General features: G+C 39.9%; 2 protein-coding genes across 4 annotated transcripts in view; both read left to right on the top strand.

Annotated features, from left to right (window-relative positions):
* Positions 1–1,214: 1,214 nt before the first annotated feature.
* cep20 (centrosomal protein 20) lies at positions 1,215–4,785 on the top strand. Its single transcript, XM_008317426.2, has 4 exons — positions 1,215–1,349; positions 2,031–2,228; positions 2,675–2,759; positions 4,362–4,785. The coding sequence occupies exons 1-4, from the start codon at positions 1,322–1,324 to the stop codon at positions 4,489–4,491; spliced, it is 441 nt and encodes a 146-aa protein (XP_008315648.1). The 5' UTR covers positions 1,215–1,321; the 3' UTR covers positions 4,492–4,785.
* A 2,817-nt stretch (positions 4,786–7,602) lies between these two features.
* The window catches only part of myh11b (myosin, heavy chain 11b, smooth muscle), a 28,408-nt gene continuing 9,347 nt past the window's right edge, over positions 7,603–26,663 (top strand). For 2 of the 3 annotated variants that reach the window (XM_008317425.3, XM_025058209.1), the window contains exons 1-23: positions 7,603–7,792; positions 8,599–8,830; positions 13,359–13,723; positions 13,995–14,151; positions 16,823–16,850; positions 19,280–19,379; positions 19,506–19,532; positions 22,255–22,347; positions 22,509–22,572; positions 22,710–22,808; positions 22,995–23,138; positions 23,228–23,323; positions 23,728–23,846; positions 24,023–24,175; positions 24,258–24,431; positions 24,604–24,777; positions 24,875–24,989; positions 25,191–25,384; positions 25,592–25,713; positions 25,839–25,908; positions 26,003–26,163; positions 26,284–26,392; positions 26,487–26,618. In XM_008317425.3, the coding sequence (XP_008315647.1) occupies positions 13,382–13,723; positions 13,995–14,151; positions 16,823–16,850; positions 19,280–19,379; positions 19,506–19,532; positions 22,255–22,347; positions 22,509–22,572; positions 22,710–22,808; positions 22,995–23,138; positions 23,228–23,323; positions 23,728–23,846; positions 24,023–24,175; positions 24,258–24,431; positions 24,604–24,777; positions 24,875–24,989; positions 25,191–25,384; positions 25,592–25,713; positions 25,839–25,908; positions 26,003–26,163; positions 26,284–26,392; positions 26,487–26,618 (2,673 nt within the window). In that variant the 5' untranslated portion in view covers positions 7,603–7,792; positions 8,599–8,830; positions 13,359–13,381. The remainder of the gene's footprint in view (positions 7,793–8,598; positions 8,831–13,358; positions 13,724–13,994; positions 14,152–16,822; positions 16,851–19,279; positions 19,380–19,505; positions 19,533–22,254; positions 22,348–22,508; positions 22,573–22,709; positions 22,809–22,994; positions 23,139–23,227; positions 23,324–23,727; positions 23,847–24,022; positions 24,176–24,257; positions 24,432–24,603; positions 24,778–24,874; positions 24,990–25,190; positions 25,385–25,591; positions 25,714–25,838; positions 25,909–26,002; positions 26,164–26,283; positions 26,393–26,486; positions 26,619–26,663) is intronic. The other variant, XM_025058208.1, reaches the window with a different exon arrangement.

Genomic DNA, 26,663 nt, shown 5'->3' with positions numbered 1-26,663 from the left:
CAACTATGTTGTGGCTGTTGTTTATTTCTGTCAAAGTAAACATATAAAAGAGTCAATAGAGACTTCACTGGTCAAATTTAAACCTGACGCCAGTAGTGAAAAACCACCACGAATGAAGAGAATGTTTCTTCAAAACAATGGTGATAAATCTGTGTCTGTGTATTTTCACCACATCATTCCAGGCCATATGGATGACGAAGAAGAAGAAAGAAATCATTATTTTGGTGCTGACATTACAGACTATACTGTATATATCTGTATATACATACTATATATATAGATATATATAGCATCTATATAATCCAAAGTGACCTTTACTCATGTTTAGAAAGGAAAAACAAACAGTTCTCAGAGAGGAAAAGGTGTTTGCTGTTTTTGTCTTACTGGTTTAGACAATGTATTCTAGGAAAAACCCAATGGATTATTTATGTTGAATAAAAAAATGTAGTGTCCTTTAAATCCTGAGGATTGTATTATATTTATACTATTTTATAGCAAGCTTTTTATTTTTCAGTGACTGGTTTCTGTTAGTGTACTGTCTTGTTCTATATGTCATGCTGGATGAATAAAACATATTTGAACCAATTTTTTAAAACTTGTCTTACCATCAAAGAAATGTGACATGCATGCATAAATATATACAGTAAGAACAAAGTGTAAAAGTAGTTACCAAAACTCAATCACAATTGTAGCCCAAATAACTGAAAGTATATCTCAAACGTAGCAAGAAATTACACAAAATGCTAGTAATACTGAAACCAAACATATTTAGTTTGTAATGTCAGATTTCAGTCATGAAATAAGCTACAACATAAGGTACCAAGACAGAAAATCATTTAAAAATAAGGCACTGAACAGGACAATGTAGGCTAAAAATTTAACATTTGCAATGTGACCGGTGTTTCAGATTTAGTTAGAAGTTATGAAGAAAAAAAAAAATATATATATATATATGTATATATATATATATATATATATCCAAAGAAGCTAAAACCTTAACTTGAAAATAGATTAAAGCAGTGTGAAGCGTAGCAAAACAGCTAGTAGTCACAAAGGTTAGCTCTGATGTTTTGAAAATGTAGCAATAAAAGCCCAGAGATAGGAAAAGTAAATTTCCCGAAGCATGTTAAGGAAATGCAGAGACATAGACAGTATTTAATGTATTACTTTATTCAATAAACACAGTTTATGAGGAAAAAAAAACATAATTAAAGGTCATTAGGACTAGGTGTAGTTAATAAGTGTAACCGCTAGATGGCAGAACCTCGGTTCAAGGCGTACAGAAGCAGAGTCGTTTTTCTGTTTGTATACAAGTGTTTCAATGGCGACTATCGGTGAACTGAAAAGTGGTAAGACTATTCTTTGTTTGTTGCAAAAAAATACATCATCCGTTTTCAATTCGAAATGAGTTCAAGCTGAATCGTTTCATCTAATAAATAGTTGAAAGTTATCTTAATCCGAAGGACTGAGCGTTATGTCTATAGATCTCAGTCCAAGAAACTACAATTTAGCAAACGAGGACACATTTAATGGCTTACAATCGTGTAATAAAAAATTTCTCAAAGCTGCATCATTTTAAAAATATACTATTTGTTTCGGGGCACATTGCTCCGTTCCTCGAGTGGCAGAATTTATGTTTTTTCCTGTATCAAACCAGCTAGCATTAGCTAGCTGTCGTTGGTAAATTTCCTTGTGACCCGTAGCGGTTGACCACTGTGAAATTGTGATTTTACACGTACTAAGTTGATGACGAACGTTGTTGACACATGGCCGTTTTGAAGCAGGGTCTGTTCTATTTCTACCAAGAACATAAACGTATGTAGAGAGTCCTGAAACGTTGTTATTTACCCAGGGCTCATTAATTTCTAAAAATGTTGAGTGGGCTTTGGCGTGTGTTTAGAAAAGACCATCAGGGTAAACTTGAGAAGTGACAGACGGCCCAAAATATACAAGACATCAATTACTGCGACCACGATGGCAGAAAGGACAACAATCCGCGTCCTATAAATTATGAATGTTTTGTTGATAAGTGCTGAGGGACGCGTTGGAGTCCAGTGGGGCACTGGGTCAGCTAAGGGCTCGGATCCGGGCGGAGGTGTTCACTGCCCTGGATGATCAGCGTGAACCTCGACCACAGCTGAGCCACGAAAACCTGCTCATCAACGAGCTCATCAGAGAGTACCTGGAGTTCAACAAGTACAAGTACACAGCGTCAGTGCTGACTGCAGGTCAGTGGAACGATGAAACGCCACTGCATTATCCCATCCTGATTATATCCTGTGTGTACATCACAATTTAAAGTAGAAATCATTAATGTTGCAATACACTTGTACAGATATTTTGAGTAAAATATGACATCCCAACTGAGGCTGCGAACCACTGGTGGCCTTTAGCCATAATTGTATTGTTGTTTGAAATATATTGTATAGTATTGTTGAGATGAAATAAAAATCCATCTGTTAACTGCCCCTTGTATTTATTCAATGTAATATACTAAAAGTCTGTGTTCATTACCAAGTTCTCCAAATTAAACCACACTTTATTTAACAGCATATTCTTAAACAGCTTGTTCATTTAAAACTATACATGTATGTTTACTGTTAATTTTCATCACCATAGTAAAATAAAATGAGAGAAACCACTGTTCTCACCTAGTGCCTGTCTGTTCTATCAGAGTCCGGTCTTCCTGAAGTTCATCTGGACAGACAGTTCCTGGCTGATGAGCTGAAAGTCAGAGAGGACACAAGCTCCAAGTCTGTGTAAGTCTGTAGAAGTGTGTAGAACTGTGCCTCACATCACTGTAAGATGTACACTGCCTGGCCAAAAAAAAAGTCGCCACCAAAAAAAAGGGTCATACACTGTAATATTTTGTTGGACCGCCTTTAGCTTTGATTACAGCACGCATTCGCTGTGGCATTGTTTCGATAAGCTTCTGCAATGTCACAAGATTTATTTCCATCCAGTGTTGCATTAATTTTTCACCAAGATCTTGCATTGATGATGGTAGAGTCTGACCGCTGCGCAAAGCCTTCTCCAGCACATCCCAAAGATTCTCAATGGGGTTAAGGTCTGGACTCTGTGGTGGCCAATCCATGTGTGAAAATTATGTCTCATCCTCCCTGAACTTCACAATTTGAGCCCGATGAATCCTGGCATTGTCATCTTGGAATATGCCCGTGCCATCAGGGAAGAAAAAATCCATTGATGGAATAACCTGGTCATTCAGTATATTCAGGTAGTCAGCTGACCTCATTCTTTGAGCACATACTGTTGCTGAACCTAGACCTGACCAACTGCAGCAACCCCAGCTCATAGCACTGCCCACACAGGCTTGTACAGTAGGCACTAGGCATGATGGGTGCATCACTTCCCCTGCCTCTCTTCTTACCCTGATGCGCCCATCACTCTAGTCCCCACTATCCTTCCAGTTTTTAATAATGCGTTGGACAGTTCTTAACCCAATTTTAGTAGTTTCTGCAATCTCCTTAGATGTTTTCTCTGCTTGATGCATGCCAATGATTTGACCCTTCTCAAACAGACTAACATCTTTTCCACGACCACAGGATGTGTCTTTCGACATGGTTGTTTAGGAAATGAGAAGCAACTCATTGCACCAGTTGGGGTTAAATAACTTGTTGCCAGCTGAAAGATAAATCGCCCATGCAGTAATTATCCAATAGGAGGCTCCTACCTATTTGCTTCGTTAAATCCAGGTGGCGGCTTTTTTTTTGGCCAGGCAGTGTAAAAATCAACTATGACTATAAAAGCATAAAAAACCTGTCTATTCATTCGATGAAGAGCATGACATGTTTTTTTGTTTGTTTTTTTTTTTGTTTTGGAGCTTGGTAACAGTATTTTTTAGAATACACAAACTAACGATGTACTGTATATGCAAATAATATATATTATAAATATTATAAGTATGTGTAATTTATGTTTTTTATAATAGGTATTAAGCATGTGCAACGAGCAGAATGTAAAAATAGTAAAGTTATTTGAATGAAATGTGAAGATTTCGGCCTCAGTGACGTTTACCTGACAGTAGATGGCAGTACTGCACTGTTCTTTGGCCAGGGTCTAGCATTGGTTTTTATAGTTGTAGTATTATTGCCAACATGTATATTTACATATTCGTGATTTACAGAACTATTCTTTGGAAGTATTGATGAATTGTTATATTGAAAAATAAGAAACTAAGAATTATTTTTTCTTATTGGAAATATAAACAAATCTACATTCAGAATTGAAGTCACAATTTCAAATTTGTAATTCTGACTTTATTTATCAGTAAAATAGTAAATAAATTCTGTTGAGTTAGCATCTAATCACATCCAATTACACATCTAATATTTTCTTTCCAGACCTCTTCTCTATGGCCTGGTGTCTCACTTCCTGAACAGTGGTGATGACAGAGGGAAGGTGTTTCTACGAGGTTCATCTTTGCCAACAAAGAGCACAGCTGCTGACAAAGGAGCTGGAACTGATGCCTAAGAACTGATGCCTAAGAAGAGACAGAGCAGCTTATACTGGACTATGTTTTTAGGTGATTCCACAAATGACAGCAGGAGATTGGATTTCAACTGAGTGCAGGGAGTAAACACTTACTTTATTATTTTTGTTGCCAAATGACCATCGATTACTTCATTTTGTTGTGATATTATTTTATACCCTGGCCTATTTTTACATTATTTATAGCAACAGTCCAATGGTTATAGGTTCTAATCTTCTTTCTTAATTATTTTTCTTCTTTTTTTAAAATAAATATTTTTCTCTATTCATTCAAAACAATGTTCTGTTTCTACCGAATAACACATGAGGTTTTATTTATATAGTAGTTACAGCAAAGCAGAGTGGACAGATCTGTCTGTCAATGTTGGTAGGAAAATATTGATCAGGTAAAACAGTAGACTGTATACACAAAAAATAATTGATTGTACAATGATACCACCTGATACTAGAGTAGATCTTCCTTTCAGTTTCCCTGAGACACTAATTTTATGGGCACCGTATGAACATTCCTCTGAAAAGGTCTTTATAAGCAGAGGGAGTTGAACACGTAGCAGTTGGCTGGGCAGTTGTTCTGGTAATCGGTACCATTTCTCCTCCACTTTATAATTTAGTTGTGTGTGTGTGTGTGTGTGTGTGTAAGAGACAGAGGCTGAAAAACAAAATAAATAAGATTATCAGTAGAAAAACCATTGACTTCAGTTTGACTTCATAACATTTCAGTTTAAAATGTTATGACATTCCAGAGTCAAACATGACCATAAAAATGTTTTGTCCTGATAGATGTCCTTCTATGGACACGGCCCTGAGGGGACACAACACAAATACTGCAGTATATGATGGTTGGTTAGATGATACTGGAGGTTTATAATGATATAATGTACGTGTATTACTATTACCAAGGAATGGGGGTGAGGTGCAGGTGCAGGTCTGGGGTGGTTGTATGCTGGAGGTTGGGCATTGCACCACAATCCTACCACAGCTACCAAAATGACAGAATATTCTTGATTGTTGTACAAGTACAACCTGTAGTCTTTGTATACCAAATACCCAAAGAGTTCTATAAAGAATACATTCTGAATAGTGTAGACCTGTAGGTTTCAGACCCTTGACTTGGATTAATGAAACTAGATGAAGCTAGACACAAGTACAAAAGTCAGCGCCACCTGGTGGACAATCTCATTGGAATGTTAGACATTTTTCATGACATTTGAATGCTGTCCAAAGACTTCTATTTTGTAAAGCCACATCACATGTGTTGAAATGTGTTATTTAATTCAAAATATGGCACTTTTAATACTTTAAACTTCAAACTTATTTTGGGTCAGTCTTGAACTATACCTGGTTCTGGTTCTGGTCCAGAACTGGATCATTGGGATTCTCTGGTTGGCAGCTTATCTGCAGTATGATTATCTCATCAAAGTTCTTTCCTCATAAGGAAAAACAGATCTTCCTTCACTGGAATCTCCCTTCAATGTAAGAGAGCTAGCTTCCCCCAACCCCACCCCTCACTCCCTCCCCCCCACCCCTCACTTCCCACCCCAGTACAGACAGACATCTCATAGTCTGGGTTATTAATGTTTCTTTTTGTGTGTACATCCTGCAGAGGTGTCCTCTGTCACTACACACATCACATTCCAATCAACCCCCCATAGCCCCTGCCCCTCACCACCACCACCACCACCACGCCACTACCTCCACCCCCTCCCATCCATCCCGCTGAAGCGACATCACTGCTGTTTCCAGCTTCTTTCCAATGGAACTTCCTATATAAGGAAACTGTTCTGTTTGCTCCAGTAAATCATTTGGTTTGCAAGTTAGGTCTGTTTTGTGCCAGAGTCACAAGTATGTGTGTGTGTGAGAGAGAGGAAGAAGGAAGAAGGGAGTCCCGATAAGGGAGTCCCGATGACAGACCAGAGTCCAGCATGGAGGACCTCTCCTTTGGTCTCACACTGAACGTCTTAATGAAATTAGGGGTGGTATTCAGGAGGGAGGATCTCAGCTCAGGGGGAGACAGACTGGGGGTGGGGGAGAGGAAAGCAGCAGATACATTGAACAGATAGGTTTCCAGCATGTGCCATATAAGGACAGTGGGTCTGGACAGAATCTGGGCAGCATTCTGTTGTGCTATCAAAGCCGAGCTCAGGGGAATAAACCCGATCCCCACTGACTAAATATGGTCCAGCAGCAATAACATTGTTCAAACAAACAAAGCTGCTTCTATGGAAGTAACTCTTAGAATTCACCTTTAGCTTCACTGGGAAGAAGAGATGATGTTACTGACAGGTGTTCAGGAGGTCATGCTGTGGGTTTGTTTGCTAACCTTTAGCTTCTTCCACACAGTCCTTTGGCTGAAGTTATTTACCTTATTATATATTTTTTATTTTTTATTCATTAATATTATTATTATTTAGGTATATACTTAAGTAAATTTAGCACATTGCAGTACATTTTTACGTCACTTAACGTTAAGTCTGCGTTGGTGCCATGTTACAAATATTTATACCTGGCTGAAATATTATTCGTAGTAATGGCACTTTCTTTCCCCAATCACAGTTCAGCTGTGGGACAACATGTTGTACAGGCGGTTAATGCTCTTGCCTTACATTGAAAAGGATCACTGGGTCATTTTCTTGTTTCTGAGGTGGGGACCAAAATGATTTATTTAACCCATATATATAAATACATATATATGTGTGTATACATATAATATATAGTAGATAGTGACAAAGAATTTATGCTGTATTCATATGTATGGATGTATGTTTATATATTATATATGCACACACACACATCTATATGTGTATGTGATCATCATATTCGTTTTACTTCTCTATAATGCTGTAGTATTACTGCAGATGTCATACAATGCAATACTGCACTCATTCAAATGGTTTAAATGTTTTTGTGAATTTTTTTTCTGGTCAAATGATATGTATTTTCTTTCATTGAAGGTGAGAATCCTGCCCTCTCCTGATCACCGCCAGGATTGGCTGCAGCTCCTTCCGCTGGTTAGGTCTTCATTCACAGCTTACATTTGAACGTGTCCCAAAGAGACATAAACGTGTCAGTGGTTAAAATTATGTCTCCTTTCAGGTCAGGTTGTCGTTGGTGTAAAGAATAAAAATGAACAACAGTTGAGAATTTATTTCGCTGCTCCCCAGTCGAGCTGTTCTGACTTCTCTGACGAGAACATCGTTAAGATGATCGGTGACACCTGAGCTTTTCTACTGGATGCTGCTCTGTGAGACCATAATGAGTGGAGGTGAAGTCTGAGCATCAGAGGGTAAGTGACCATCAAACATGACTGGTGTTTGTTTAAAAGTGTTTGTGTGTCGGGGTGTAAATCAATTACCTGAAAATATTCAGATATTTAATTATACATTTACAAGATGAAACCATTTCTGTTTTTTCTTTTTGTGATGTAAAACCATGGAACAATCTAAAGCAGTTATTCCCAAACCTTTTTGGGACACCACCTGGGCCCCATTTGTTAGTAGGACTATTATTGAGCCCACCCTTCCCCTCCTCCACCACCAGTCTGAAACATTCGCAGCTTCTGCCTTATACTCCTTTAAAGGTTATTTTTAAACTCTTTAATTTTAAACTCATCTTTACAATGAACAAAACAAAAAAATAAAAAAAAGTTACAAACCAATGCATTGCCCCTAGCCCAATGAACAGCCTTATTTTCTAATTTGGTCTTGTTTCTACCATGTCCCCTACTTTTGGAACCAATGTTTAATAACTGCTTAGTGTTTTGTGTTTATTTTTCTCATTTCCTGCAGTTTGTCCTTTCCCAGTCATTAATGTGTGTTTGTACCTGGAGTGATGGAATGTTCAGACCAAATACTGTAAATATATAAGTCAGTAATTAAGAGGAAGCGTGATAAGAGTTAATGACTGATGGAGTTGGAACTAAACAAGTGTTGCACTTTTCCACACGCATGTAAATGTTCCTGTTCTACAACAGTTCTTCAGAATTTCTCTTTTAAAATCTTATGTTTTTATTTAATACGTCACTTCCTCTTAAAGTCATTTCAGTCTGTCCTTGAATTTCCATTGTGTGTGTGTCTTCTGAACTGTCCTCAGTGATGCTACAGCATCTAAAGCAAGAGGAGGAGGAAAAGGATGAGGAGGAGGTCCCCCTGGTGCAGCTCCTCCCTGGACCACGTCGGTCAGTTTAAATGCTCAGGAGGTGAAATGGACGGGGGTCATTGGGACTGTTCGTTTTTCAGGAGTACACCTCGTCCACATCGGCCGCCCCAAACCCAAACTTTCCAAAACCAAGAGCTCCTCTGAACGTCTCTCTTCTTCACATCATGTGAGTATGAACTGATGTTGATTTGGGCAATTGTGATGCTGAGAGAAGGGTGGGGGGATGCACTTGTCTGGCTGCAGTCATTCAATGTCTTCATTTTGAAATTTTAGGTTTTAGCACAAGAGATGAGGTTTGAATTTTGTAATTTAGAAATATGAGAGATAATTGTGGTGTGATGGCAGTGAGACTGGCTGTGAAGTTTGTCTTGATGTTCCTTGATGTAGAAGCGTTGATAAAGTTGCAGAGTCATTTCTTATTTAAATTGCATCAGACTTTACTGTCACTCGCTCAGTCACTCACTTGTTACAGCAGCAGATGTCAGGTGAACATAAGTGACAACATGCAAATGGTGAGCCATAAAACAACTGGATTAATCGCAGTTAAATACTCATTCAAATGTTCAAAAAGAAAATGCTGCAAATAACATTATCTGCCTGACGACTAATGAGTCAACTCACCGTATCAGCAGAGTGTTATGAGCACACAGCACTTGTACATGCTTTACTGCATGTACTGCAGTAACGCAGTGAAGGGAAGTGTGCTCTGGATTATCTGAGTACAAACAGGCAAGTGAGAACAGAGAGCTTCCTGCTTTCCTTATAAGGTCATAAAGAAACACAGTCAAACTGTTGACCGCTGAGGCTGAAGATGCAGAGGGAAGTGAACCGTGGCCATTTAAACCCAACATGCACGGGGTCAAAAAGTAACTGAGCCGTTTCTCTCCATCTTGGTTAAAAATGAGACATTTGTTCTGATTTGAAAAAGCTTCAATTTTAAAAGGTTCACTAAAAATCTGATTAAATCTATGGTAACACAGCTCAACACTTGACAAAGGTACATGATCAAACTGGTCAAAAACCAGTCTGAACCGGTTTTAGTTCATCAGACACCTGCAGAAATCTGGCCGAGGACCTTTTGACCTGCGTACAAGTGAAAAAACTCTACTTTAATCAAAGGGTATTATTATTGAACTGAATTAATTGTCATCGATAAAAGATACTTGATTAATGTAAATCTTCTACGACAGCTCTGCGGTGCATTGTCAGTGTTCTGTATTTTCTATTTTTGGACCATGTAGTTTTAATTCCTTTGTAGGAATTACTGTGTTTAAGATGAAGTTTAATGGAGTTTTCCAGCAGTAGGTGTGAATGGCTGGTTGTGGGGGAGGAGCCTGACAAAAATGTTATAAATGGGGATGGATGCAATAGACAGTCTGGGAGCCAGTGCCATACAACATAATGAGGGTATTGTAAATTCCAGTAATATTTTTAGAAAAAAAAGAGAGATAAAAATCAACAAGGGTGTTTGACTGACAGCTTGATCGACCAATAAAATGCCTGCCTTTCTCAATCATACATGAAGTCTAACGACATAAACCATCTCCTGTTGAACTGTGGTTCTTTTTTTTTACCTTTTTTTCTGAAAGATATGGAATTTACTAAATATTTAAATATATCTAAAGAAATTAGACCAAGAACACCTGAGGAAATTGTCATCCTAAATTTCCCTGAGGGAACTCCCGAGGGATTAATAAAGTGCCATCTATCTATTAAAAATTCACTGCAAATTCTCTTTGAACGTTTGACTTTACAGCCCGGGTCATTCAGTGTCTGTTTCTGCACACAACCATTTCCATAACAGGACAAACCTCCGGCTGTCATTGGTCTATTTTAGTCTTTATGAGTGAACAACTTTCAACCTCTGGCCCCAATCACCTCACAGAGCATGAAAATGAAAATCTGTTCAGTTGATGTAAATTATTCAAATGAGTCGATCGAGGAAATTAATGATGACATCCATGGGTCAAACAGACTATTTTTATCTCCAGCACCAAAAAGTCAGGTCATTTCCTGGTTGAAAAGTCTGTCAGTTTATTATTTTTGAAATCCACTCCTTTTAAATGGATTCCTCATGAGGGATTAATTACTAAAGATAATAAAAAACTGAAATGTACAACTGCTGGAACATGATGTTTTGTTTCCAGACTTTTTTCCACGAGGGACTAAAATAGATGCTTTAAAGATGGCTGAAAATGCCCCCTGACCAAATTGCAATCAACTGCAATGAAAAATGACTTTACATTGCATTTGAATAAACACACACACACCTGACGCCAACAGTTGTACAACAGGAAGTGATGCAGCATACACAGATGCTCCATGCGATCTGCCATGTTGTCGTTTCTGTGTTTGTGTTCTGTCGCCTCAGTAACACGGAATAAGGTCCTCCCACTTTGGTTCAACTTAAACTGCTATGAAATCAGGCTGGTTCACCAGACAGCACCAAGGTTCTCAGGCCCCAGAACGGACCAGAGCCTGAACCAGATCCATGTCTGTCTGAAAGCACCTATTGTAGTCTGTTCAGGGACCATGATAGGCCCACTGACCTTGAACTGACTTTGAATCTTCTTCTTTAACAGTAAAATCATCAGGTCATAACATAAGCTGACGTGTTTAAGTTGTTAAAAACTCCAAAAGATTTTGTTCAGGATTAGTCAAATTAATAATATATTACTAATTATTACATTGTTCTAATATTCTGTATGTTCTTATGTATAATTTATTAATTTTTTTATTGATTGTCAAAAAGCATGTGTGGACAGTAGAGAAGACAAGTGAAAGAGGATTCAAAAGAAATATTGTGGTCACACCATGACGAGGAAGGGAGGTACGGGGGGGCTCACTGTGACACAGTCACAGCTGGTCTTTCCGCTGTACGTGCCAAAAGACAGTTGAGTCACTGAACTCCACTGTACCCGTAGGTCAGGGGTCTCCAACCTTTTTGGAACTGAGTGCTACTTCGAGGTCACTTAGTAATACAGAGAGTCACTTGTTTAATACAGACTTCCTGAACAATGTAATAATAATCAGTTCTGGGACATACAATAGAAGACACTCTCTTCTTACCATCGTCATTGAACCCATTTGAATATCACTGCAGGTGGAACTGATTCAAAAACCACAGTAACAGTACAGTTTTTGACCCTCTTGTTGACTAGAACATACCCGCGGGCACCTTAGATAGTCCATGGGGGCTACCAGGTGCACTACGTTGGTGACCCCTGCTGTAGGGAATTACATTTTTGCTTCCTCTCTTAATGGACACATTCAATTAAAGAAGCTCTGAATTATCGTTAAGATCATTGACACTTAACAGAAGTGATAAACCAGGATGAAATTAATCATTTTCTTTTACAAATATACAGTCTTTATTTTTCATTCATCTCTGTATAAACGGTTTATTCAGGCAGGAAAAGTGTGTTTACTTTTATCTGCAGAGACTTTAATCTGCAGTCATCACAGTATCAGCTGATTCCCTCCTCTTCTCCTTTAAATAACCCAGTGTGTGCCCCCGACCCTGCATTTGATTTTGTTGAATATAAAAAGTCTGTCTCCATCTCCAGTGAACAGTCAGGTCATGTCTTTTATTGGCTCCTGTGAGGTTTGGTTTTGCTCCTCTCTTGGGAACTTTTATACATTTTCTCAGACTGCATTTTACGAAGTTCCCACTCAATAAACTCAAAACATGGTGATGTGGTTTTATATGACTCGGAGGACCACTGTGGTTTGGTTGCCGTGGTGAGAGTCAACGATCAGTTCTCCTGTGTTTCCTCCAGGTCCACTGACAGACAATTCTCTATAATTCAGTCGGTTATTTTGGAAATGAAAGGCAACAGGAGTTGATGTGTTGAAGCTCGGGGCCCCTCAGGCTCTCTGCCTCACTGTTATCATTCTGGAGTAAACGACAAAGCAGCCCGAGACATACTATTCCCTATATGGGCTTTGTTTGGGAGTTCACTGTTTAGGTCCACAGAAAAGAGTCCCGCTAAAGACGAGGGGTCCTTATATGGTCATGGCAGCACGAGACCGAAGCCTCCCGGAGCTCAGGCAGGGAGACACATGTGGAGGGGAGAAGATGTGGGAGAAGGATGGAGCAGGAGTCCATGGGAGTGGGGATTATACGTAGGTGTGGGGGTGTTGGACGGTTTTGTTACTGAAACTTGTTTCAGTAAGAAAGTTTTATGTATTTCCCTGGTGATCTGCATGGAACAACTGCAGGTTTTTACAGTGAGTGGGTTAAGACGTGCACACTGGGAAAGGAAATCAACATTAACTCTTAAAGAGGTAGCAGGCTAATCAAGAGCAATGACAGTGAACATTAAAGTCCATCCTGTGTTTAAAACTGTCATTTCATCAATTTGGTGTGATTTTTTCATGGAGTAAATGTTTGATTTTTTAAAGAGCTGTTTTTAAGCTGTTAAAAGGTTATTTAAATCCAAAAGAAACTAAATATTATATAACAGGACACATATTAGGACTTCTATTAGGACTTCTTCCTTCAAACTCCCTTTAATTTCTGTCCTTGGAACTATATTTTATTATTATTGTTGTGAAATGTATTTATTTCTGGTTTGGTTCTTTCTATTGTTCTGTTGTTGTCATGGTTACCTCCTCACTCTTAGTCCATCATTGTATTTGGCTTCCATCCATCTCTGAGGTTCACTCATCCAAATCGTTTTTCCCTCCAACAGTTGGCCCTCCACCATAATCCAAGATGTCCAAGAAGACCCAGGCTGAGGACGAGAAGTTCCTCTATGTAGACAAGGACCTCCTGAACAGCCCCATGGCGCAGGCCGACTGGGCTGCCAAGAAGCTGGTGTGGGTTCCATCAGAGAGGAATGGCTTTGAGGCAGCGAGCATCAAGGAGGAGCACGGTGATGAGGTGCTGGTGGAGCTTGCTGACAACGGCAAGAAGTTAACGGTCAACAAGGACGACATCCAGAAGATGAACCCCCCCAAATTCAGCAAGGTGGAGGACATGGCTGAGCTCACCTGCCTGAACGAGGCCTCTGTGCTGCACAACCTGCGAGAGCGTTACTTCTCAGGCCTCATTTATGTGAGTGTACAGCAGGGATGAACACACACACAAACACACACATACCTGTTACTGATTTGCAATAATTACACCTGTTATCTTGAACATTCTGGTTCATACAGTAGAATAGTTCAACTCTGAAACTGAAGTTCTGACATTGTTGCTGCACCTTAGCCCCAAGTTTAAGCAAATACCAAATCCTAAAATTTGTGGGGGTTTTTTTATTTGTTTTTGTAACATTGTAGAGGTCTCTGTTCTCATTTAAATATCGTTTAAACCTCTTTTCTCTCAGACCTACTCTGGTTTGTTCTGTGTGGTCGTGAACCCTTACAAGATGTTACCCATCTACTCTGAGAAGATCATCGACATGTACAAGGGAAAGAAAAGACACGAAGTCCCCCCCCACATCTACTCCATCACCGACAATGCCTACAGGAACATGATGCAAGGTGAGATGTGTGTCCGAGGTCCAGGTGTGCAGATGGAGACGGATTTTCATCACCTTCAAGTTTAGTTTAGTTAGTTGACAGCAAAGGTTTGTGTGAAGTTTGACAGATCTGATCTTTTAAGAAATACAAGTCCAGAAGATACAAATTCAGGAAAAGATAGAAGTCCAGACATTTCCCAAATGTCCACAACATAACAATGTTGGTAGCTACAATGGACAAACCCAATAATATGCCAAATTACAAACACAACTAAAAGTTTGGCTAAAGAGGCAGAAATTTTGTCAAATTAAATTATGCTACTTTTTTGTACAGTGATTTGTACAGTTAACCAAAAATAATGGCAATAACTTTAACAAAAACAAATAGCAGGAAAGACCACAATTTAGCCAAAGTGGTTAATTGTTAAAATGATTAAAACTTTAAATATTCTGACAAACCTATGGTAATTAACTCATGTTTTAGTTAGTCACAACAGCTAGCTAAAACACCCTACCCTATGTTGAACAGAAGTGTCAGTCTGTTGACTTTAAATGCCTGGTGTATGATTGGCTGTGGGGGGGTTTCTGTCCAGTGGTTGACGTTCCTCTCACTGACTTTTAACTCCGTCATGTTCACAGTGTGGTGAAGAAAAACCACAAACTGCTCAGTGCTGTCAGTCTTAAATGAAGAACTTGGTTCAGTCCAAATGCTTCCTCTTCCTGTTGCTTCTCTGCACCAGACTTCAGAGCAGCTTGTTTCCCATACATAATGTCTCCTGCTGCCAGAAGGTCGTGCCCACAACATGTTCTCTCAGAGGAGTTGACTTCTGGATAGAGAAATGGGTGGAGGGGCCGTGAAGTATTTCCTGTTTTAGTGAAGCCCCCTTCCTCATTCAAATCTTTATTCTTTTTTTTTTTTTTTTTTTTTCTCAATCAAAATAAGAGTTCCTCCATTGAGGAGAACGAAGATTGCGATGGGTTAGCTGATAAACAAAGAGGCTCTTGACAAACATGACATCAGGATAACATTCTCAAACTGATGTAGATATGTAAAGCATGTCAGCTGTTCAGGAGTCTGATTAACGCAGCTGTCATTAACATGTGTAAATAAACAGAGTAACTCCCAGAAAACTGTAGTATTTTACTGCCCAACCCACAGTGTCTAAACACTGTCTTTAGTGAGTAAACAACGCAGGAGCGGGTCGGCCGCTGTTTGTGTGTCTGTTTGGATTCTTCGTTCTTCAGCACATCATCAGCAGCGTCTTCAGGTCCATAGTTAACATGTGACACACACACTTGTTTTCACACTGAGAACTATTTGTTCAAGAAGAAGTGTGTTTTTGTTGGAGAATAAACAAATCAGACATTTGCTGTTGTTTGTTCCATTTGCAAAACTAGCTAATATTTTAGCACACGGACCACCCGTTTAGGTTTAAGATGTGTATTTTAAAGGAGGGGCTTGGGACTTTGTTAACATCTCTGTTTCTCTGAGTGTCTGTCTACCCCACAGGTTCCAGTTTCAACAACTGAGAAGATGTTTTATAATCTGACAAAAGTTGGAAAAGTGTCTCAAAATGAGCCGTTCAGAGTTAGCAAAGCGGGGTATTCTAAGAACCCCACCCCACACTTTCAACCACCTCCTACATTTTAAGGAATTCTCCATTTACTTTAGTCATACATGACTGTCTTTATAATTTACAACCCAAAAGCCTAGCCCAACTGCTCTTAGCTAACTGAACAGCAGCTACAGTATATTACATAAACAGTTGGACCTGCTGTTTCTGTCTGCTGCCCTGACGGTTTGCCATACCTGCCAGAATGGCATACACCATTTTACTGCACATGCACACAAATGTTGTAGTCCTACATTTGAACGGTAAATGCAGTAACTTTGATACATTACTGCCACTGAATAGTATTTCACTTTCAACTTTTACTGTTATGTAATGACGTAGGTGATTATGCAATGAGGCTAGCATCGTTTTAGTCAGTAGTTAGTCTTGTTTGCGTTGATGGTTATATTAGAATACATCCATCACTCTGTTTGTCATCATGACAGGCTGGGAATGGTTGTTGTTGATGCCTCAGAGGGGTTTCCCATGAAGTGCTTGGAGATTAATGATGTAGCGTGTTTTGCATGAACAACTTACTCATTAGAGTGGAAGTGGTGCGTGGTTCATATCGATGATTCTCTCAGGCTTTAAGGCATGCTTTCCTACAGTTTTGGCTGAGAGCCACTCACTCTTTGATGCTGTGGAGATAAAAATAGTCAGAAACATCCACAACGGGAGTTTTCTATGTGCAGGAAGATGTGACTGATGTGCAGCTTATCTTTGTTCGCTCCCCGTACATTGACCGTCTGGACAGGTGTGGAGCCATCAGTACAGAGTTTAACGCTTTCCAAAGTAAATGATACCTGTTGAGGGCAGCAAAGTATGAATTACAAAAAACACTTGCCTTTTTGGGCAACTTTGCAAAAATGTTAATGTTTAGATACGTTTGGAATTAAGAGTCACTGAACGTTGATCAACGTGGATCTTATTTAATATCAGCATTTGTTATAATTGTGTTTGTTCATTGTATTTATGAATTCTTTTAAAAACCATGAAAAAATTATCTGATAATACATTTCTTTATCTTATTACTGCCACCTAGTGGTTTTCTAACCCTGCGTCATGTCTTTGTTTCCACAGATCGTGAGGATCAGTCCATCCTCTGCACGTAAGTGAACATCCATCACTTCTGTGGTCGTTCCTCTTCTTTTTCTTCTTCTGTCTGATTTAAACTTTGTGAAGGTTGTGTGTGAGCTATGGTGTTTGTGTTGAGTTACATCATCACTGTATAAGCTTGTTCATGTTGAGTCTTTTTTTTTCCATTTTCTGCAGTTTTCCTTTATTATTCCATCACTTGTGTTTTTGTGTTTGGTTTGAATGGAGCTACAGCCAGTGTGTGTTAATAGTTTTGCAGCGCTCCCCGGGGGCCGTGGCCCGGCTCTCTTCACAGACTCTGGGTCAGGAAGTTGGCCCTGCATCCTGATGGGAGAACCAGATTAGATCGCCAAATGTTTGGCTCCCTTCTGACTATTTGTTTGTTTCAAACTAATTCTTGAGAACTTTGCGTCCAGGGACAAACATTCTCCCTTTCTGACAGTTGATAATATCCTCTACTTTCAAGTCAACTGTAACATTATTATTGGATCTATTGAAGAGGTCCTTTATTCGTCCCACAAGGACTTTATTTGTCTTGTTATGTTTTATTGGCTGAGGGGACGTGTCCACAGTACATTATAAATGTGTTGTTGTCCCCCTGTTAGAGATGAAATGAAACCATCAGAGTAAGGAGTGATGAGCTGCTTGTGTTTGTGATGCAGCTCAGCTTCTCCTTTGGTCAGGTTAGCAGATGTTAGCAGACATTAGCCTCCACAGCTTCTGCAGCCATATAAGGCAGAAATGTCTGTGTTGTGATACATGGAATGTCATGTATGACGTTTATCTATGTGTGTGTGTGTGTGTGTGCATACGTGGAACAGGATTACTTGCCAGTTTACACTTAAGTCGAGTCACTATGACAGAACAACTGACATTCTTCACAACAGCTAGTAAAAATCTGAACTTTTTCATTTTTGTTCGGTTTGTTTCATTCAAATACCTTAATTAAATATTGAATTTAGAATAATATAGTTTTGACATGATGAAATCTTCACCAACCAGGTTGTGTTGCATCAAGTGTAAAAGCCAGTGCTGGGGTTACCCCTGATGTAAAGCAGCATGCTGATTTTATCCTGTAGACCCTGGAAGCTGAACCAGATGGGGTCACATCCCCATGCCTGGATTTACAGGTCCAGTAGACTGGGGGCCTCACACAGTAAAATACAGGCATGAGCAGCTGCAAGACCACTCCCCCATGGGACATAGATTTTCAATAAGTAAATATTTTAAACGCCTGTTTTTCTTCTGTAGTTTAATTTAACTAAGAGTGAATGTACGACAACTGAAAAGAGCGATGGGGTGACGGTGTACACTGAACTAAAAAAAAAGATCTCAGTTCTTTACTTTCAGTTTAATGTCGAGCCACTGCCTCTTGAAAATATTATCTAATCCACTCCAACCTTTCAAATAACAGTGTAAAAAGTGTGCTGACAGTCAGCCGGGCCTCTTAGATCTTTTGAACATCTTTAGGAACAGAATCCCATCAAAATGTTACAGCAGGGGCCTGGAGCTGACCTAGACAGATCTCAGAAATCAGATTCCTCTCAGAGTTGCTGAGCTCTACCAGAGACAGTGAGAGAGAGAGAGAGAGAGAGAGAGAGAGAACATCCCGAGCCTTTTATGGACCCAACCTGACCATAGGTCTTGTGTTGGGTCGCTCAATGATGGCTCTGCACTTTGTTGGACTGTGTCTGTATAAGTGTCAGGGAGTGTTTGGATGTGATCTGGCTTCTGTTTGAGCGAGTCTTCATTAAAATGCTCTGAAAGATGATTTGATTATCTGTCTTATAACTCTTACCATCAACTTGTAAATGTATCACATATCTATATAACAGCTTCACAAACATTAGGTCCACAGGAGGGCTTGTGAGTGCTGTACTTAAAAGGAGATTTGACTCCAGGGTTTACAGAGAGACAGTTTGAGTTCATCAGCAATCCTGTTGTCGTGTGCTGAGATTTTAACCATGTTGTTGTCGCAGCTACTGTAGCCGTCATCATGGAGTTTATGCCTCAAGCTCAGAGGCAGAAGAAAGGAGGTTTAAGGCTAGAAAAGGGTATAGCAAAATTGGTGTTTGTACCAGTACTGTTGTAGCTAACGTTAGCTCTGACGTCTATACCAGGAAAGTTGAAGCTAATGTTAGCCCTGGTGTCTTTGCTTGCAGCATTATGGTTTATGATGAGGTGATAATGTAGACACGTTACTATTTGTGGGATGACAAAAATCATTCAGATGCTGTGCAGTCCTGGTGAAAGCTGGACACCTGCTGACCTCATTGTGAAGGTGTTGGTGGTGTGTTATCTCTAATGCAGATTTTTCTACTCAAGAAACTAGATTAACTGTCCTGTGAACAAAACTCTAATTCTGTTTCACAGGTGCTGCATTGTTTTACTCTGAAATGCTGCATTTATTTTTCTTCCTCTCGTTGTCCTTCTTTGCTATAGTGGGGAGTCTGGTGCTGGAAAGACGGAGAACACCAAGAAGGTCATCCAGTATTTGGCTGTGGTGGCGTCCTCACACAAGGGCAAGAAGGACAGCAGTGCAGTAAGTGTCCATGTGACTCGACATGGTGTGTTATGATCATTTAGGACGTGCCAACCAGTTCCCTAACTCTTGGACACCCAATGTCTGCCCACTTTAATCCTGTATGTCACCATTTCCTCCAAATAGCAACAATCAGGAGCACAGTTTGCCTACGTGAGTAAAGGGGAAACCTGGTGTGTGTTTTTGTGTGTGGTGTTGGTGTGTGTTCTCTCATTAGGTTAGAAAATGCATGAAGATGTTGCCCACCTTTAAAATAAAATCCTCATTTTATAATTGATATATTTTACGACAGCAAATGATCAAGAATCTTTTAAATTTAAAATATATTATAATAATAAAATATAATACAATAATATTCTTCTGACTTATAAACTCTGTATATTTAGGCTGTCATCAGTAAACTCTATACAAGAAGTGGATAAAGCTGTTGCATTACAGAAGTGAAGCTGCATTAGAAAATCAAAAGTACATGGAAGGAACTGCATATGACTGTGTTTTACTTGACATAAAAGGGGAGGGGCACCTGAAGAGTTGCTGGTCTTATTCCCAATCACAGATTTATTTTAAATTACATCACTAACAATAGATAAATGATGATATTATTGCCCTATTGCATGATTTACCTGTCAATCATACACAAGGGCTACCTACCTAGACTAGAACAGGGGTCCCCGCATCCTCCCACCCACCAACTGATGGCGATACAGAGCCAGGACCTCCTTACATCAACCTCTCCCAGTGTCATGTATAGACGTAGCTGTTTATTTTGCATTCAGTTCTAAGCTATTCTGTTATTATTATATACAGCTCTTATTAAATACAGAAGCTATCAGAGGAGGAGGAGAGGCTCTTATTCAAGCAAAGTAAATACACACAGAGTTACTTCTTTAACCAGAGCTGCACTTCTGGTTGACTTCTGCTGCTTCAGATGGAAAACCTAACGTTCAGCTTCAGACGGGTGAATCCATTTCTTATATACAGTCTTTGATCTTAACCCAATCAGAACTGATTTGAACTGCATGACTACATCATTATTGTCATCCTCATCATATAAATACTGGCTAGTCATCACGTTTCAATGCTATATAAAATAATTTAGCCAAGTGTAAGCTATCAGTGTTTGCTCCTGAACGGTACTGTGTACTGTTAGTGCTGTGTTGATTTTTGTGTTGCCTGTCTTTTTGTTTGGACATCGGTTCACTGCCACAGAGACCGAAGCCTCCGTGGCAGTGAACAGGTCTCTCACAGATCAACGAGCACAGTGTGAGCATGCACGTCTGCTGATGTTGTCTCTCAAACACCTTCCTCTCCCTCCCTTCCTCCCTTTTCCCTCCCCTCTCATCCTCCATCCTGCCAGTTGCCCTGATATGGAACAGAGTGATCATCTTGTTATTTGGTTGTGGTTGTTTGTTTTATGGCAGGTTATAATGGTTTGTGGTCTTGGTCTGAAGACGAAATATCTTGTTAAAACAGCATTTCTTCAACATAGGACCTCAGGTTGACCTGTGACCTCGGCCGGACAGACGTTACACTGACCTTGCAGCTTTTTCATCACAGTTTCTCCTGATCCACTGCTCTGTCCTTTCCAGAGACCTGACAGCTTCTCTGTTGCTGTGACTTTGTCTTTCTTTACTGCTGAATTTCTCTGTTTCTCCTCTCTACTGTTTTTTCTTCTGTCGTTTTCCAGTGACTTAAAGTCTAAGGAGCCGCCTTCCTCTGCTTTGCCCACCTTCATCATCGTCAACCTCTGGTCTGTATCTTCCCTGTTTCTGCACAAGCTTTAAAACATTCCTTTAACGTGAGGACAGTTACAGCAGAGGAGTGAACAACAGCATGTCATTAGAGAAAAGGAAATACCTACCTACTGTTATCTTTCCTTCATGTAAGTTTAAAGTCTGATCCATGAGACCTGATGACACCTGCTGGTTGGACGGCACATTGCAACGCACTTTTCCACCCTTGTCAGGGAAATACATGTATCTCTTTTTGTCTTCCAGAAAAAAATGTCATTGTAAAAAAAAGGATTTTAAAATAATTAATAAGCACATGTTAGATCGTCATGTCAACAAGAAAATTAAGACAACCTGTGCCTGTGGAACAACTGCGGTGACGCCTCACATCAAAGCATTGTACTGTTTGAAAGCATATGAAGTTACAGTATGCTCGTATTAAATTAATTAATTAATTATTTTTAAATGTATTAGATTTAGTTTATTTGAACATCAATAACAAAATATGGATTTATTTAGACATTATTAGTTATTATTAAACCTTAACATTCATCCATTAAGAATTGTTTCTATAAAATATATGTCAAACCATTTTCTTTCAGATTTGTTTTTAACATGAGTTAACATATTAAATGCTGTGAGTAATTTTCTCCTCTTCTTCATGGTTTTATGGTCTAATTTTCAGTGGTAGCCGTTGGAATGGTTTTTAAGTGTAGGTGACTCAGAGGTCAAACCCTTTGATCAGATAAATTAGCTCCATGCTCAGTGACAGGTCGGCTGCCTCATTAACTGACTATCAGTTCATTTTCCTTTAAATGTTCTTTCAGTTTTAACAGGGATGACAAAATAAGATGTTTCTAGATCCAAACCTGTTGATGAGCTTTGAACATTTGAAAGTTTGGTTACAAATGTGTCTTTCGCTCTGATTTCGAGGGAAAAACCTGATCAAATTAGGTAACACAGCTCAACACTGGACAAAGGTGTTGGAGGCACAGAGATCAGTATGAACTAGTTTTAGTTCATTAACATCAGACAATAATCACCAGTTCCCCCTTCAGCCATCAAATACCGTACTCAGCAATGTATACTCCAAAGGACCAAATAAAGTATATTAAAGTGATTCTGTTCATCACTGTCTACACTAGGGGGAGTTAGAGAAGCAGCTCCTGCAGGCCAACCCCATTATGGAGGCCTTTGGAAATGCCAAGACCATCAAGAACGACAACTCCTCCAGATTTGTGAGTGCATTAATAGAGAACATTGTTGGCTGTTTATAACAGAGAACACAGTCGTGGTGTGTGTGTGTGTGTGTACATCTGTTAAACTACAACTGTAATCCTGTGCAGATCTATCTATCCCACCACTTTGTCCTTTAATATCCTCCCTCATCTCTTTGCAGGGAAAATTCATCCGCATCAACTTTGATGTGACTGGCTACATTGTTGGAGCCAATATTGAAACCTGTATCCTTCTTTTTAAAGTACAAGTGAATAATATATATTTAACACATACTTGTATAGATATACATGTATTTATTTTCATATTAAGGTAATGCTGATTGGTGTTAGACTTGTGTTCTTTAACAGCTGACTGTGGTCAGACCTGCTGGAGAAGTCTCGCTGTATCAGACAGGCAAAGACGGAGAGAGCTTTTCACATCTTCTACTACATGATCGCCGGAGCCAAAGACAAACTGAGAGGTGAGTTTACACTTTTTCACTCTTCTATTCACTCGTTAACATGGAAACTCTTTGGACATGAAATGATATGGTATACTGGTACTAGTATAGGTACTGGTGCATCTCTGCGGAGAGGACACAGGTGATGTGATGACACTACATGTACTCAAATAAATAACATTTGATCTCTTTGTCTTTTCTTCTCAGAGGAACTTCTCTTGGAACCATTCAGCAATTACCGCTTCCTGAGTGCAGGTCACGTCCAGATCCCTGCTCAGCAAGATGACGAGATGTACGACGAAACCATGGAGGCCATGAACATCATGGGCTTCACTGACGAGGAGAGAATCGGTACTCGTGACAATTATGGTCCATTTTCTGCAGTGGAGTGGGATTAGTTGGTGCGCTCTTGCCCTAACTGTCACAGTCTCTTGTTACAGACATCCTCAAAGTGTGCTCCACGGTCATGCAGCTGGGAAACATCGAGTTCAAGAAGGAGCGCAACCAGGAGCAGGCCACCATGCCTGACAACACTGGTGAAACATCTCTACATCTCCTCTAACAGAGATCCTAAACCTGGACCTGTGGTTAAGCTCAGATTTATCTAAGTTGTCATGAAATGAACTAAAACCCAATCAACTTCATGACTGGTTCATTCAGAATCAACTGTTCATCACAGATCACAGTTTCTTCTTGTACCTTCCTGTAGCAGTGCAGTGTATTAAAACATGTTAAAGCTCAGCTTCAGTGGTTGGAAACTTGATAGCTTCTTTCATTCCAATGCTAGATGTTTATCCCAAAAATCACACCACAATCATCACTTCCATGGAAGCTTGACTTTGTGTGATGTTAGTGGAGAAGTGGTGTTAAAGCTGGACTTCCACCATCTTTGTTCTTCCAATAAAAATAATCTCACCAACATTCTCCTTGTCTTCTCCAGCGGCACAAAAGGTGTGTCACCTGCAGGGTATCAATGTGACCGACTTCACCCGAGCTATACTCACCCCTCGAATCAAAGTGGGAAGAGAGGTGGTGCAGAAAGCACAGACCAAAGAACAGGTACTTTTACACATGTGGTGGGTGTCAAAACAGAATGTGTTTCCATTTGGAAAACATTCCAATATGGTGTATTTTAATAACTAAAAATGTATATATATATATATATATATATATACATATATATATATATATATATATATATATATATAATGGTTTCTTGCTGTGTATGTGTGTAGGCTGACTTTGCCATTGAAGCTCTGGCTAAGGCCATATTTGAAAGACTGTTCCGCTGGATCCTGGGTCGAGTCAACAAGGCCTTGGATAAGACCAAACGACAAGGAGCTTCCTTTCTGGGAATTCTGGACATCGCTGGCTTTGAGATCTTTGAGGTAAGGAATCAGACGAGTTTTACACCAGGAGTAAACACAGATGGGGTCCTCCATCTTCAGCCCCATCTTCTGACTCTTGCAGGATAACTCCTTCGAGCAGCTGTGCATCAACTACACCAACGAGAAGCTGCAGCAGCTCTTCAACCACACCATGTTCATCCTGGAGCAAGAGGAGTACCAGAGGGAGGGCATCGAGTGGAATTTCATTGACTTTGGCCTTGACCTGCAGCCCTGCATCGAGCTCATTGAGAGACCAGTGAGGAATAATAACTTATGTTGATAATAACTTATCAACATAAGTTATTATGTTCAATAACACGCCATAAAAGCCTGTTTATGAATTTACAGGAAGTTATGGGAAAGTTAAAATTCAGTTTAAATGTAGTCGATTGAAATAATGTGGATATTTCCACTTACTCTCCTTGCAGAACAACCCACCAGGTATTCTGGCCCTGCTGGATGAAGAGTGCTGGTTCCCTAAGGCCACAGACGTCTCCTTTGTGGAGAAACTGGTGAACACCCAAGGGAACCATATTAAATTTGCCAAAACCAAACAAATCAAGGACAAGACAGAGTTTTCTCTTTTCCATTACGCTGGAAGAGTGAGTGAATATTTTGTGTCCTTGCTCGTGCAGCTTCTGTTGATTAAAACGGATTTGTGTTGCTGTTATACTCAAAGGAGCCTGCTATTGTCCGTAGGTGGACTACAACGCCACCGCCTGGTTGACAAAGAACATGGATCCTCTGAACGACAACGTCACAGCTCTGCTCAACAACTCCTCCAGTCAGTTTGTACAGGACCTCTGGAAAGATGGTGAGATGTGGGACGATAGTGCGACTTTCACAGTTAGCATTTAGTTAGAGTTTTTACCTTCATATTCAAGCGTGAGCTGGAAAAACAGTGAAATTGACCAAAAAATCTTTTTTATTTTTTGCCAAAATCTGAAATGTTTATATGACTGATGTTACATTTTTAACAGACCAAATAAAATGTAATGATTCATCAAATTTTCAGCTGACAGAGTCGTTGGTCTGGACACCATTGCCAAGATGACAGACAGCTCCATGCCCAGTGGTTCAAAGACCAAGAAGGGAATGTTCCGTACAGTGGGACAGCTCTACAAGGAGTCACTGGCCAAACTCATGACGACACTGCACAACACCCAACCCAACTTTGTCAGATGCATCATCCCTAACCATGAGAAGAGGGTAAAAACTTCTTTCAGTTTTATACATGAAGGTCAGGTCTCACTGAAACACTGCCATTTTTATGATGCATCAATGTCATTTATGATTGTAAAAAAATTCTTTAGTCATTCTACGTTCTTTAGTCACTTTTATAAGGTGGGGAGTGGTGAAGAAAACACTGAGGGCGGTGCAGGGCTCCATAAAATGAAAAAAAACATTTCTTCTCAGGCAGGAAAGCTGGATGCTAACCTCGTCCTGGAGCAGCTGAGGTGCAATGGTGTGTTGGAGGGAATCAGAATCTGTCGACAAGGTTTTCCAAACAGAATTGTCTTCCAGGAATTCCGACAGCGGTGAGTTGAATCTTTAGCTCTTTAGCTTTCTGACATTTCTATCAGCTGTAGCTGACACCACATCTTTTGTATTACATCGCTTTTAGTTTTCTCACCAATTGAAGTCACATTATATCTGCTCACAGTTATGAGATCTTGGCTGCTAGCGCCATTCCCAAAGGATTCATGGACGGAAAACAAGCCTGCTGCCTCATGGTACTTTACATTTGCCAACTTTATTCTCTCCAAAACATGTATTTACTGTTGGGATCACATTGATTATTTTCCATTTGGATTATTTTCTGCACAGATCAAACACCTGGATTTGGACCCCAACCTGTACAGGATTGGACAGAGTAAGATCTTTTTCCGTACTGGAGTGTTGGCCCAGTTGGAGGAGGAGAGAGATCTGAAGATCACTGTGATCATCATCGCTTTCCAGGCACAGGCCCGAGGCTTCCTGGCCAGGAAGTATGAAACTTTTAGATAATTGTATTATAATAATGCCACTCCCCACTGGGAATATCCAACAGTACAGAGAAACTTTTGTCTTTAAACAATGTTAATGCTTTTGCTGCTGTATTTTTCAAGGGCCTTTGCTAAGAGGCAGCAGCAGCTCACAGCCATGAAGGTGATCCAGAGGAACTGTGCCGCCTACCTCAAACTCAGGAACTGGCAGTGGTGGAGGCTCTTCACTAAGGTCAGTTTATCCAACAATGTTACAGAACAGTCTTTTTTTTATGTTGTTTCCTATTGTTTTTCATTTTTTATCTCCACATTCTCCTGAACCACAGGTCAAGCCTTTGCTGCAAGTCACCAGACAGGAGGAGGAGATGGGTCTGAAGGAGCAGGAGCTGCAGCGGGCCAAAGAAGTTGCCACAAAGTTTGAATCTGAGCTGAAGGAGATTAGCTTGAAGCACACCACTGTAAAGACTGAAATCTTCCAAATGAGACCTTTCTATTTAAGACGG

Source organism: Cynoglossus semilaevis, chromosome 9 (genome assembly GCF_000523025.1).
Source record: "Cynoglossus semilaevis isolate Cse_v1.0 chromosome 9, Cse_v1.0, whole genome shotgun sequence".
NCBI classification, from domain to species: Eukaryota; Metazoa; Chordata; class Actinopteri; order Pleuronectiformes; family Cynoglossidae; genus Cynoglossus; species Cynoglossus semilaevis.
Note: the sequence above shows the minus strand (reverse complement) of the source record. Positions and strands in the feature narration are given on the sequence as shown.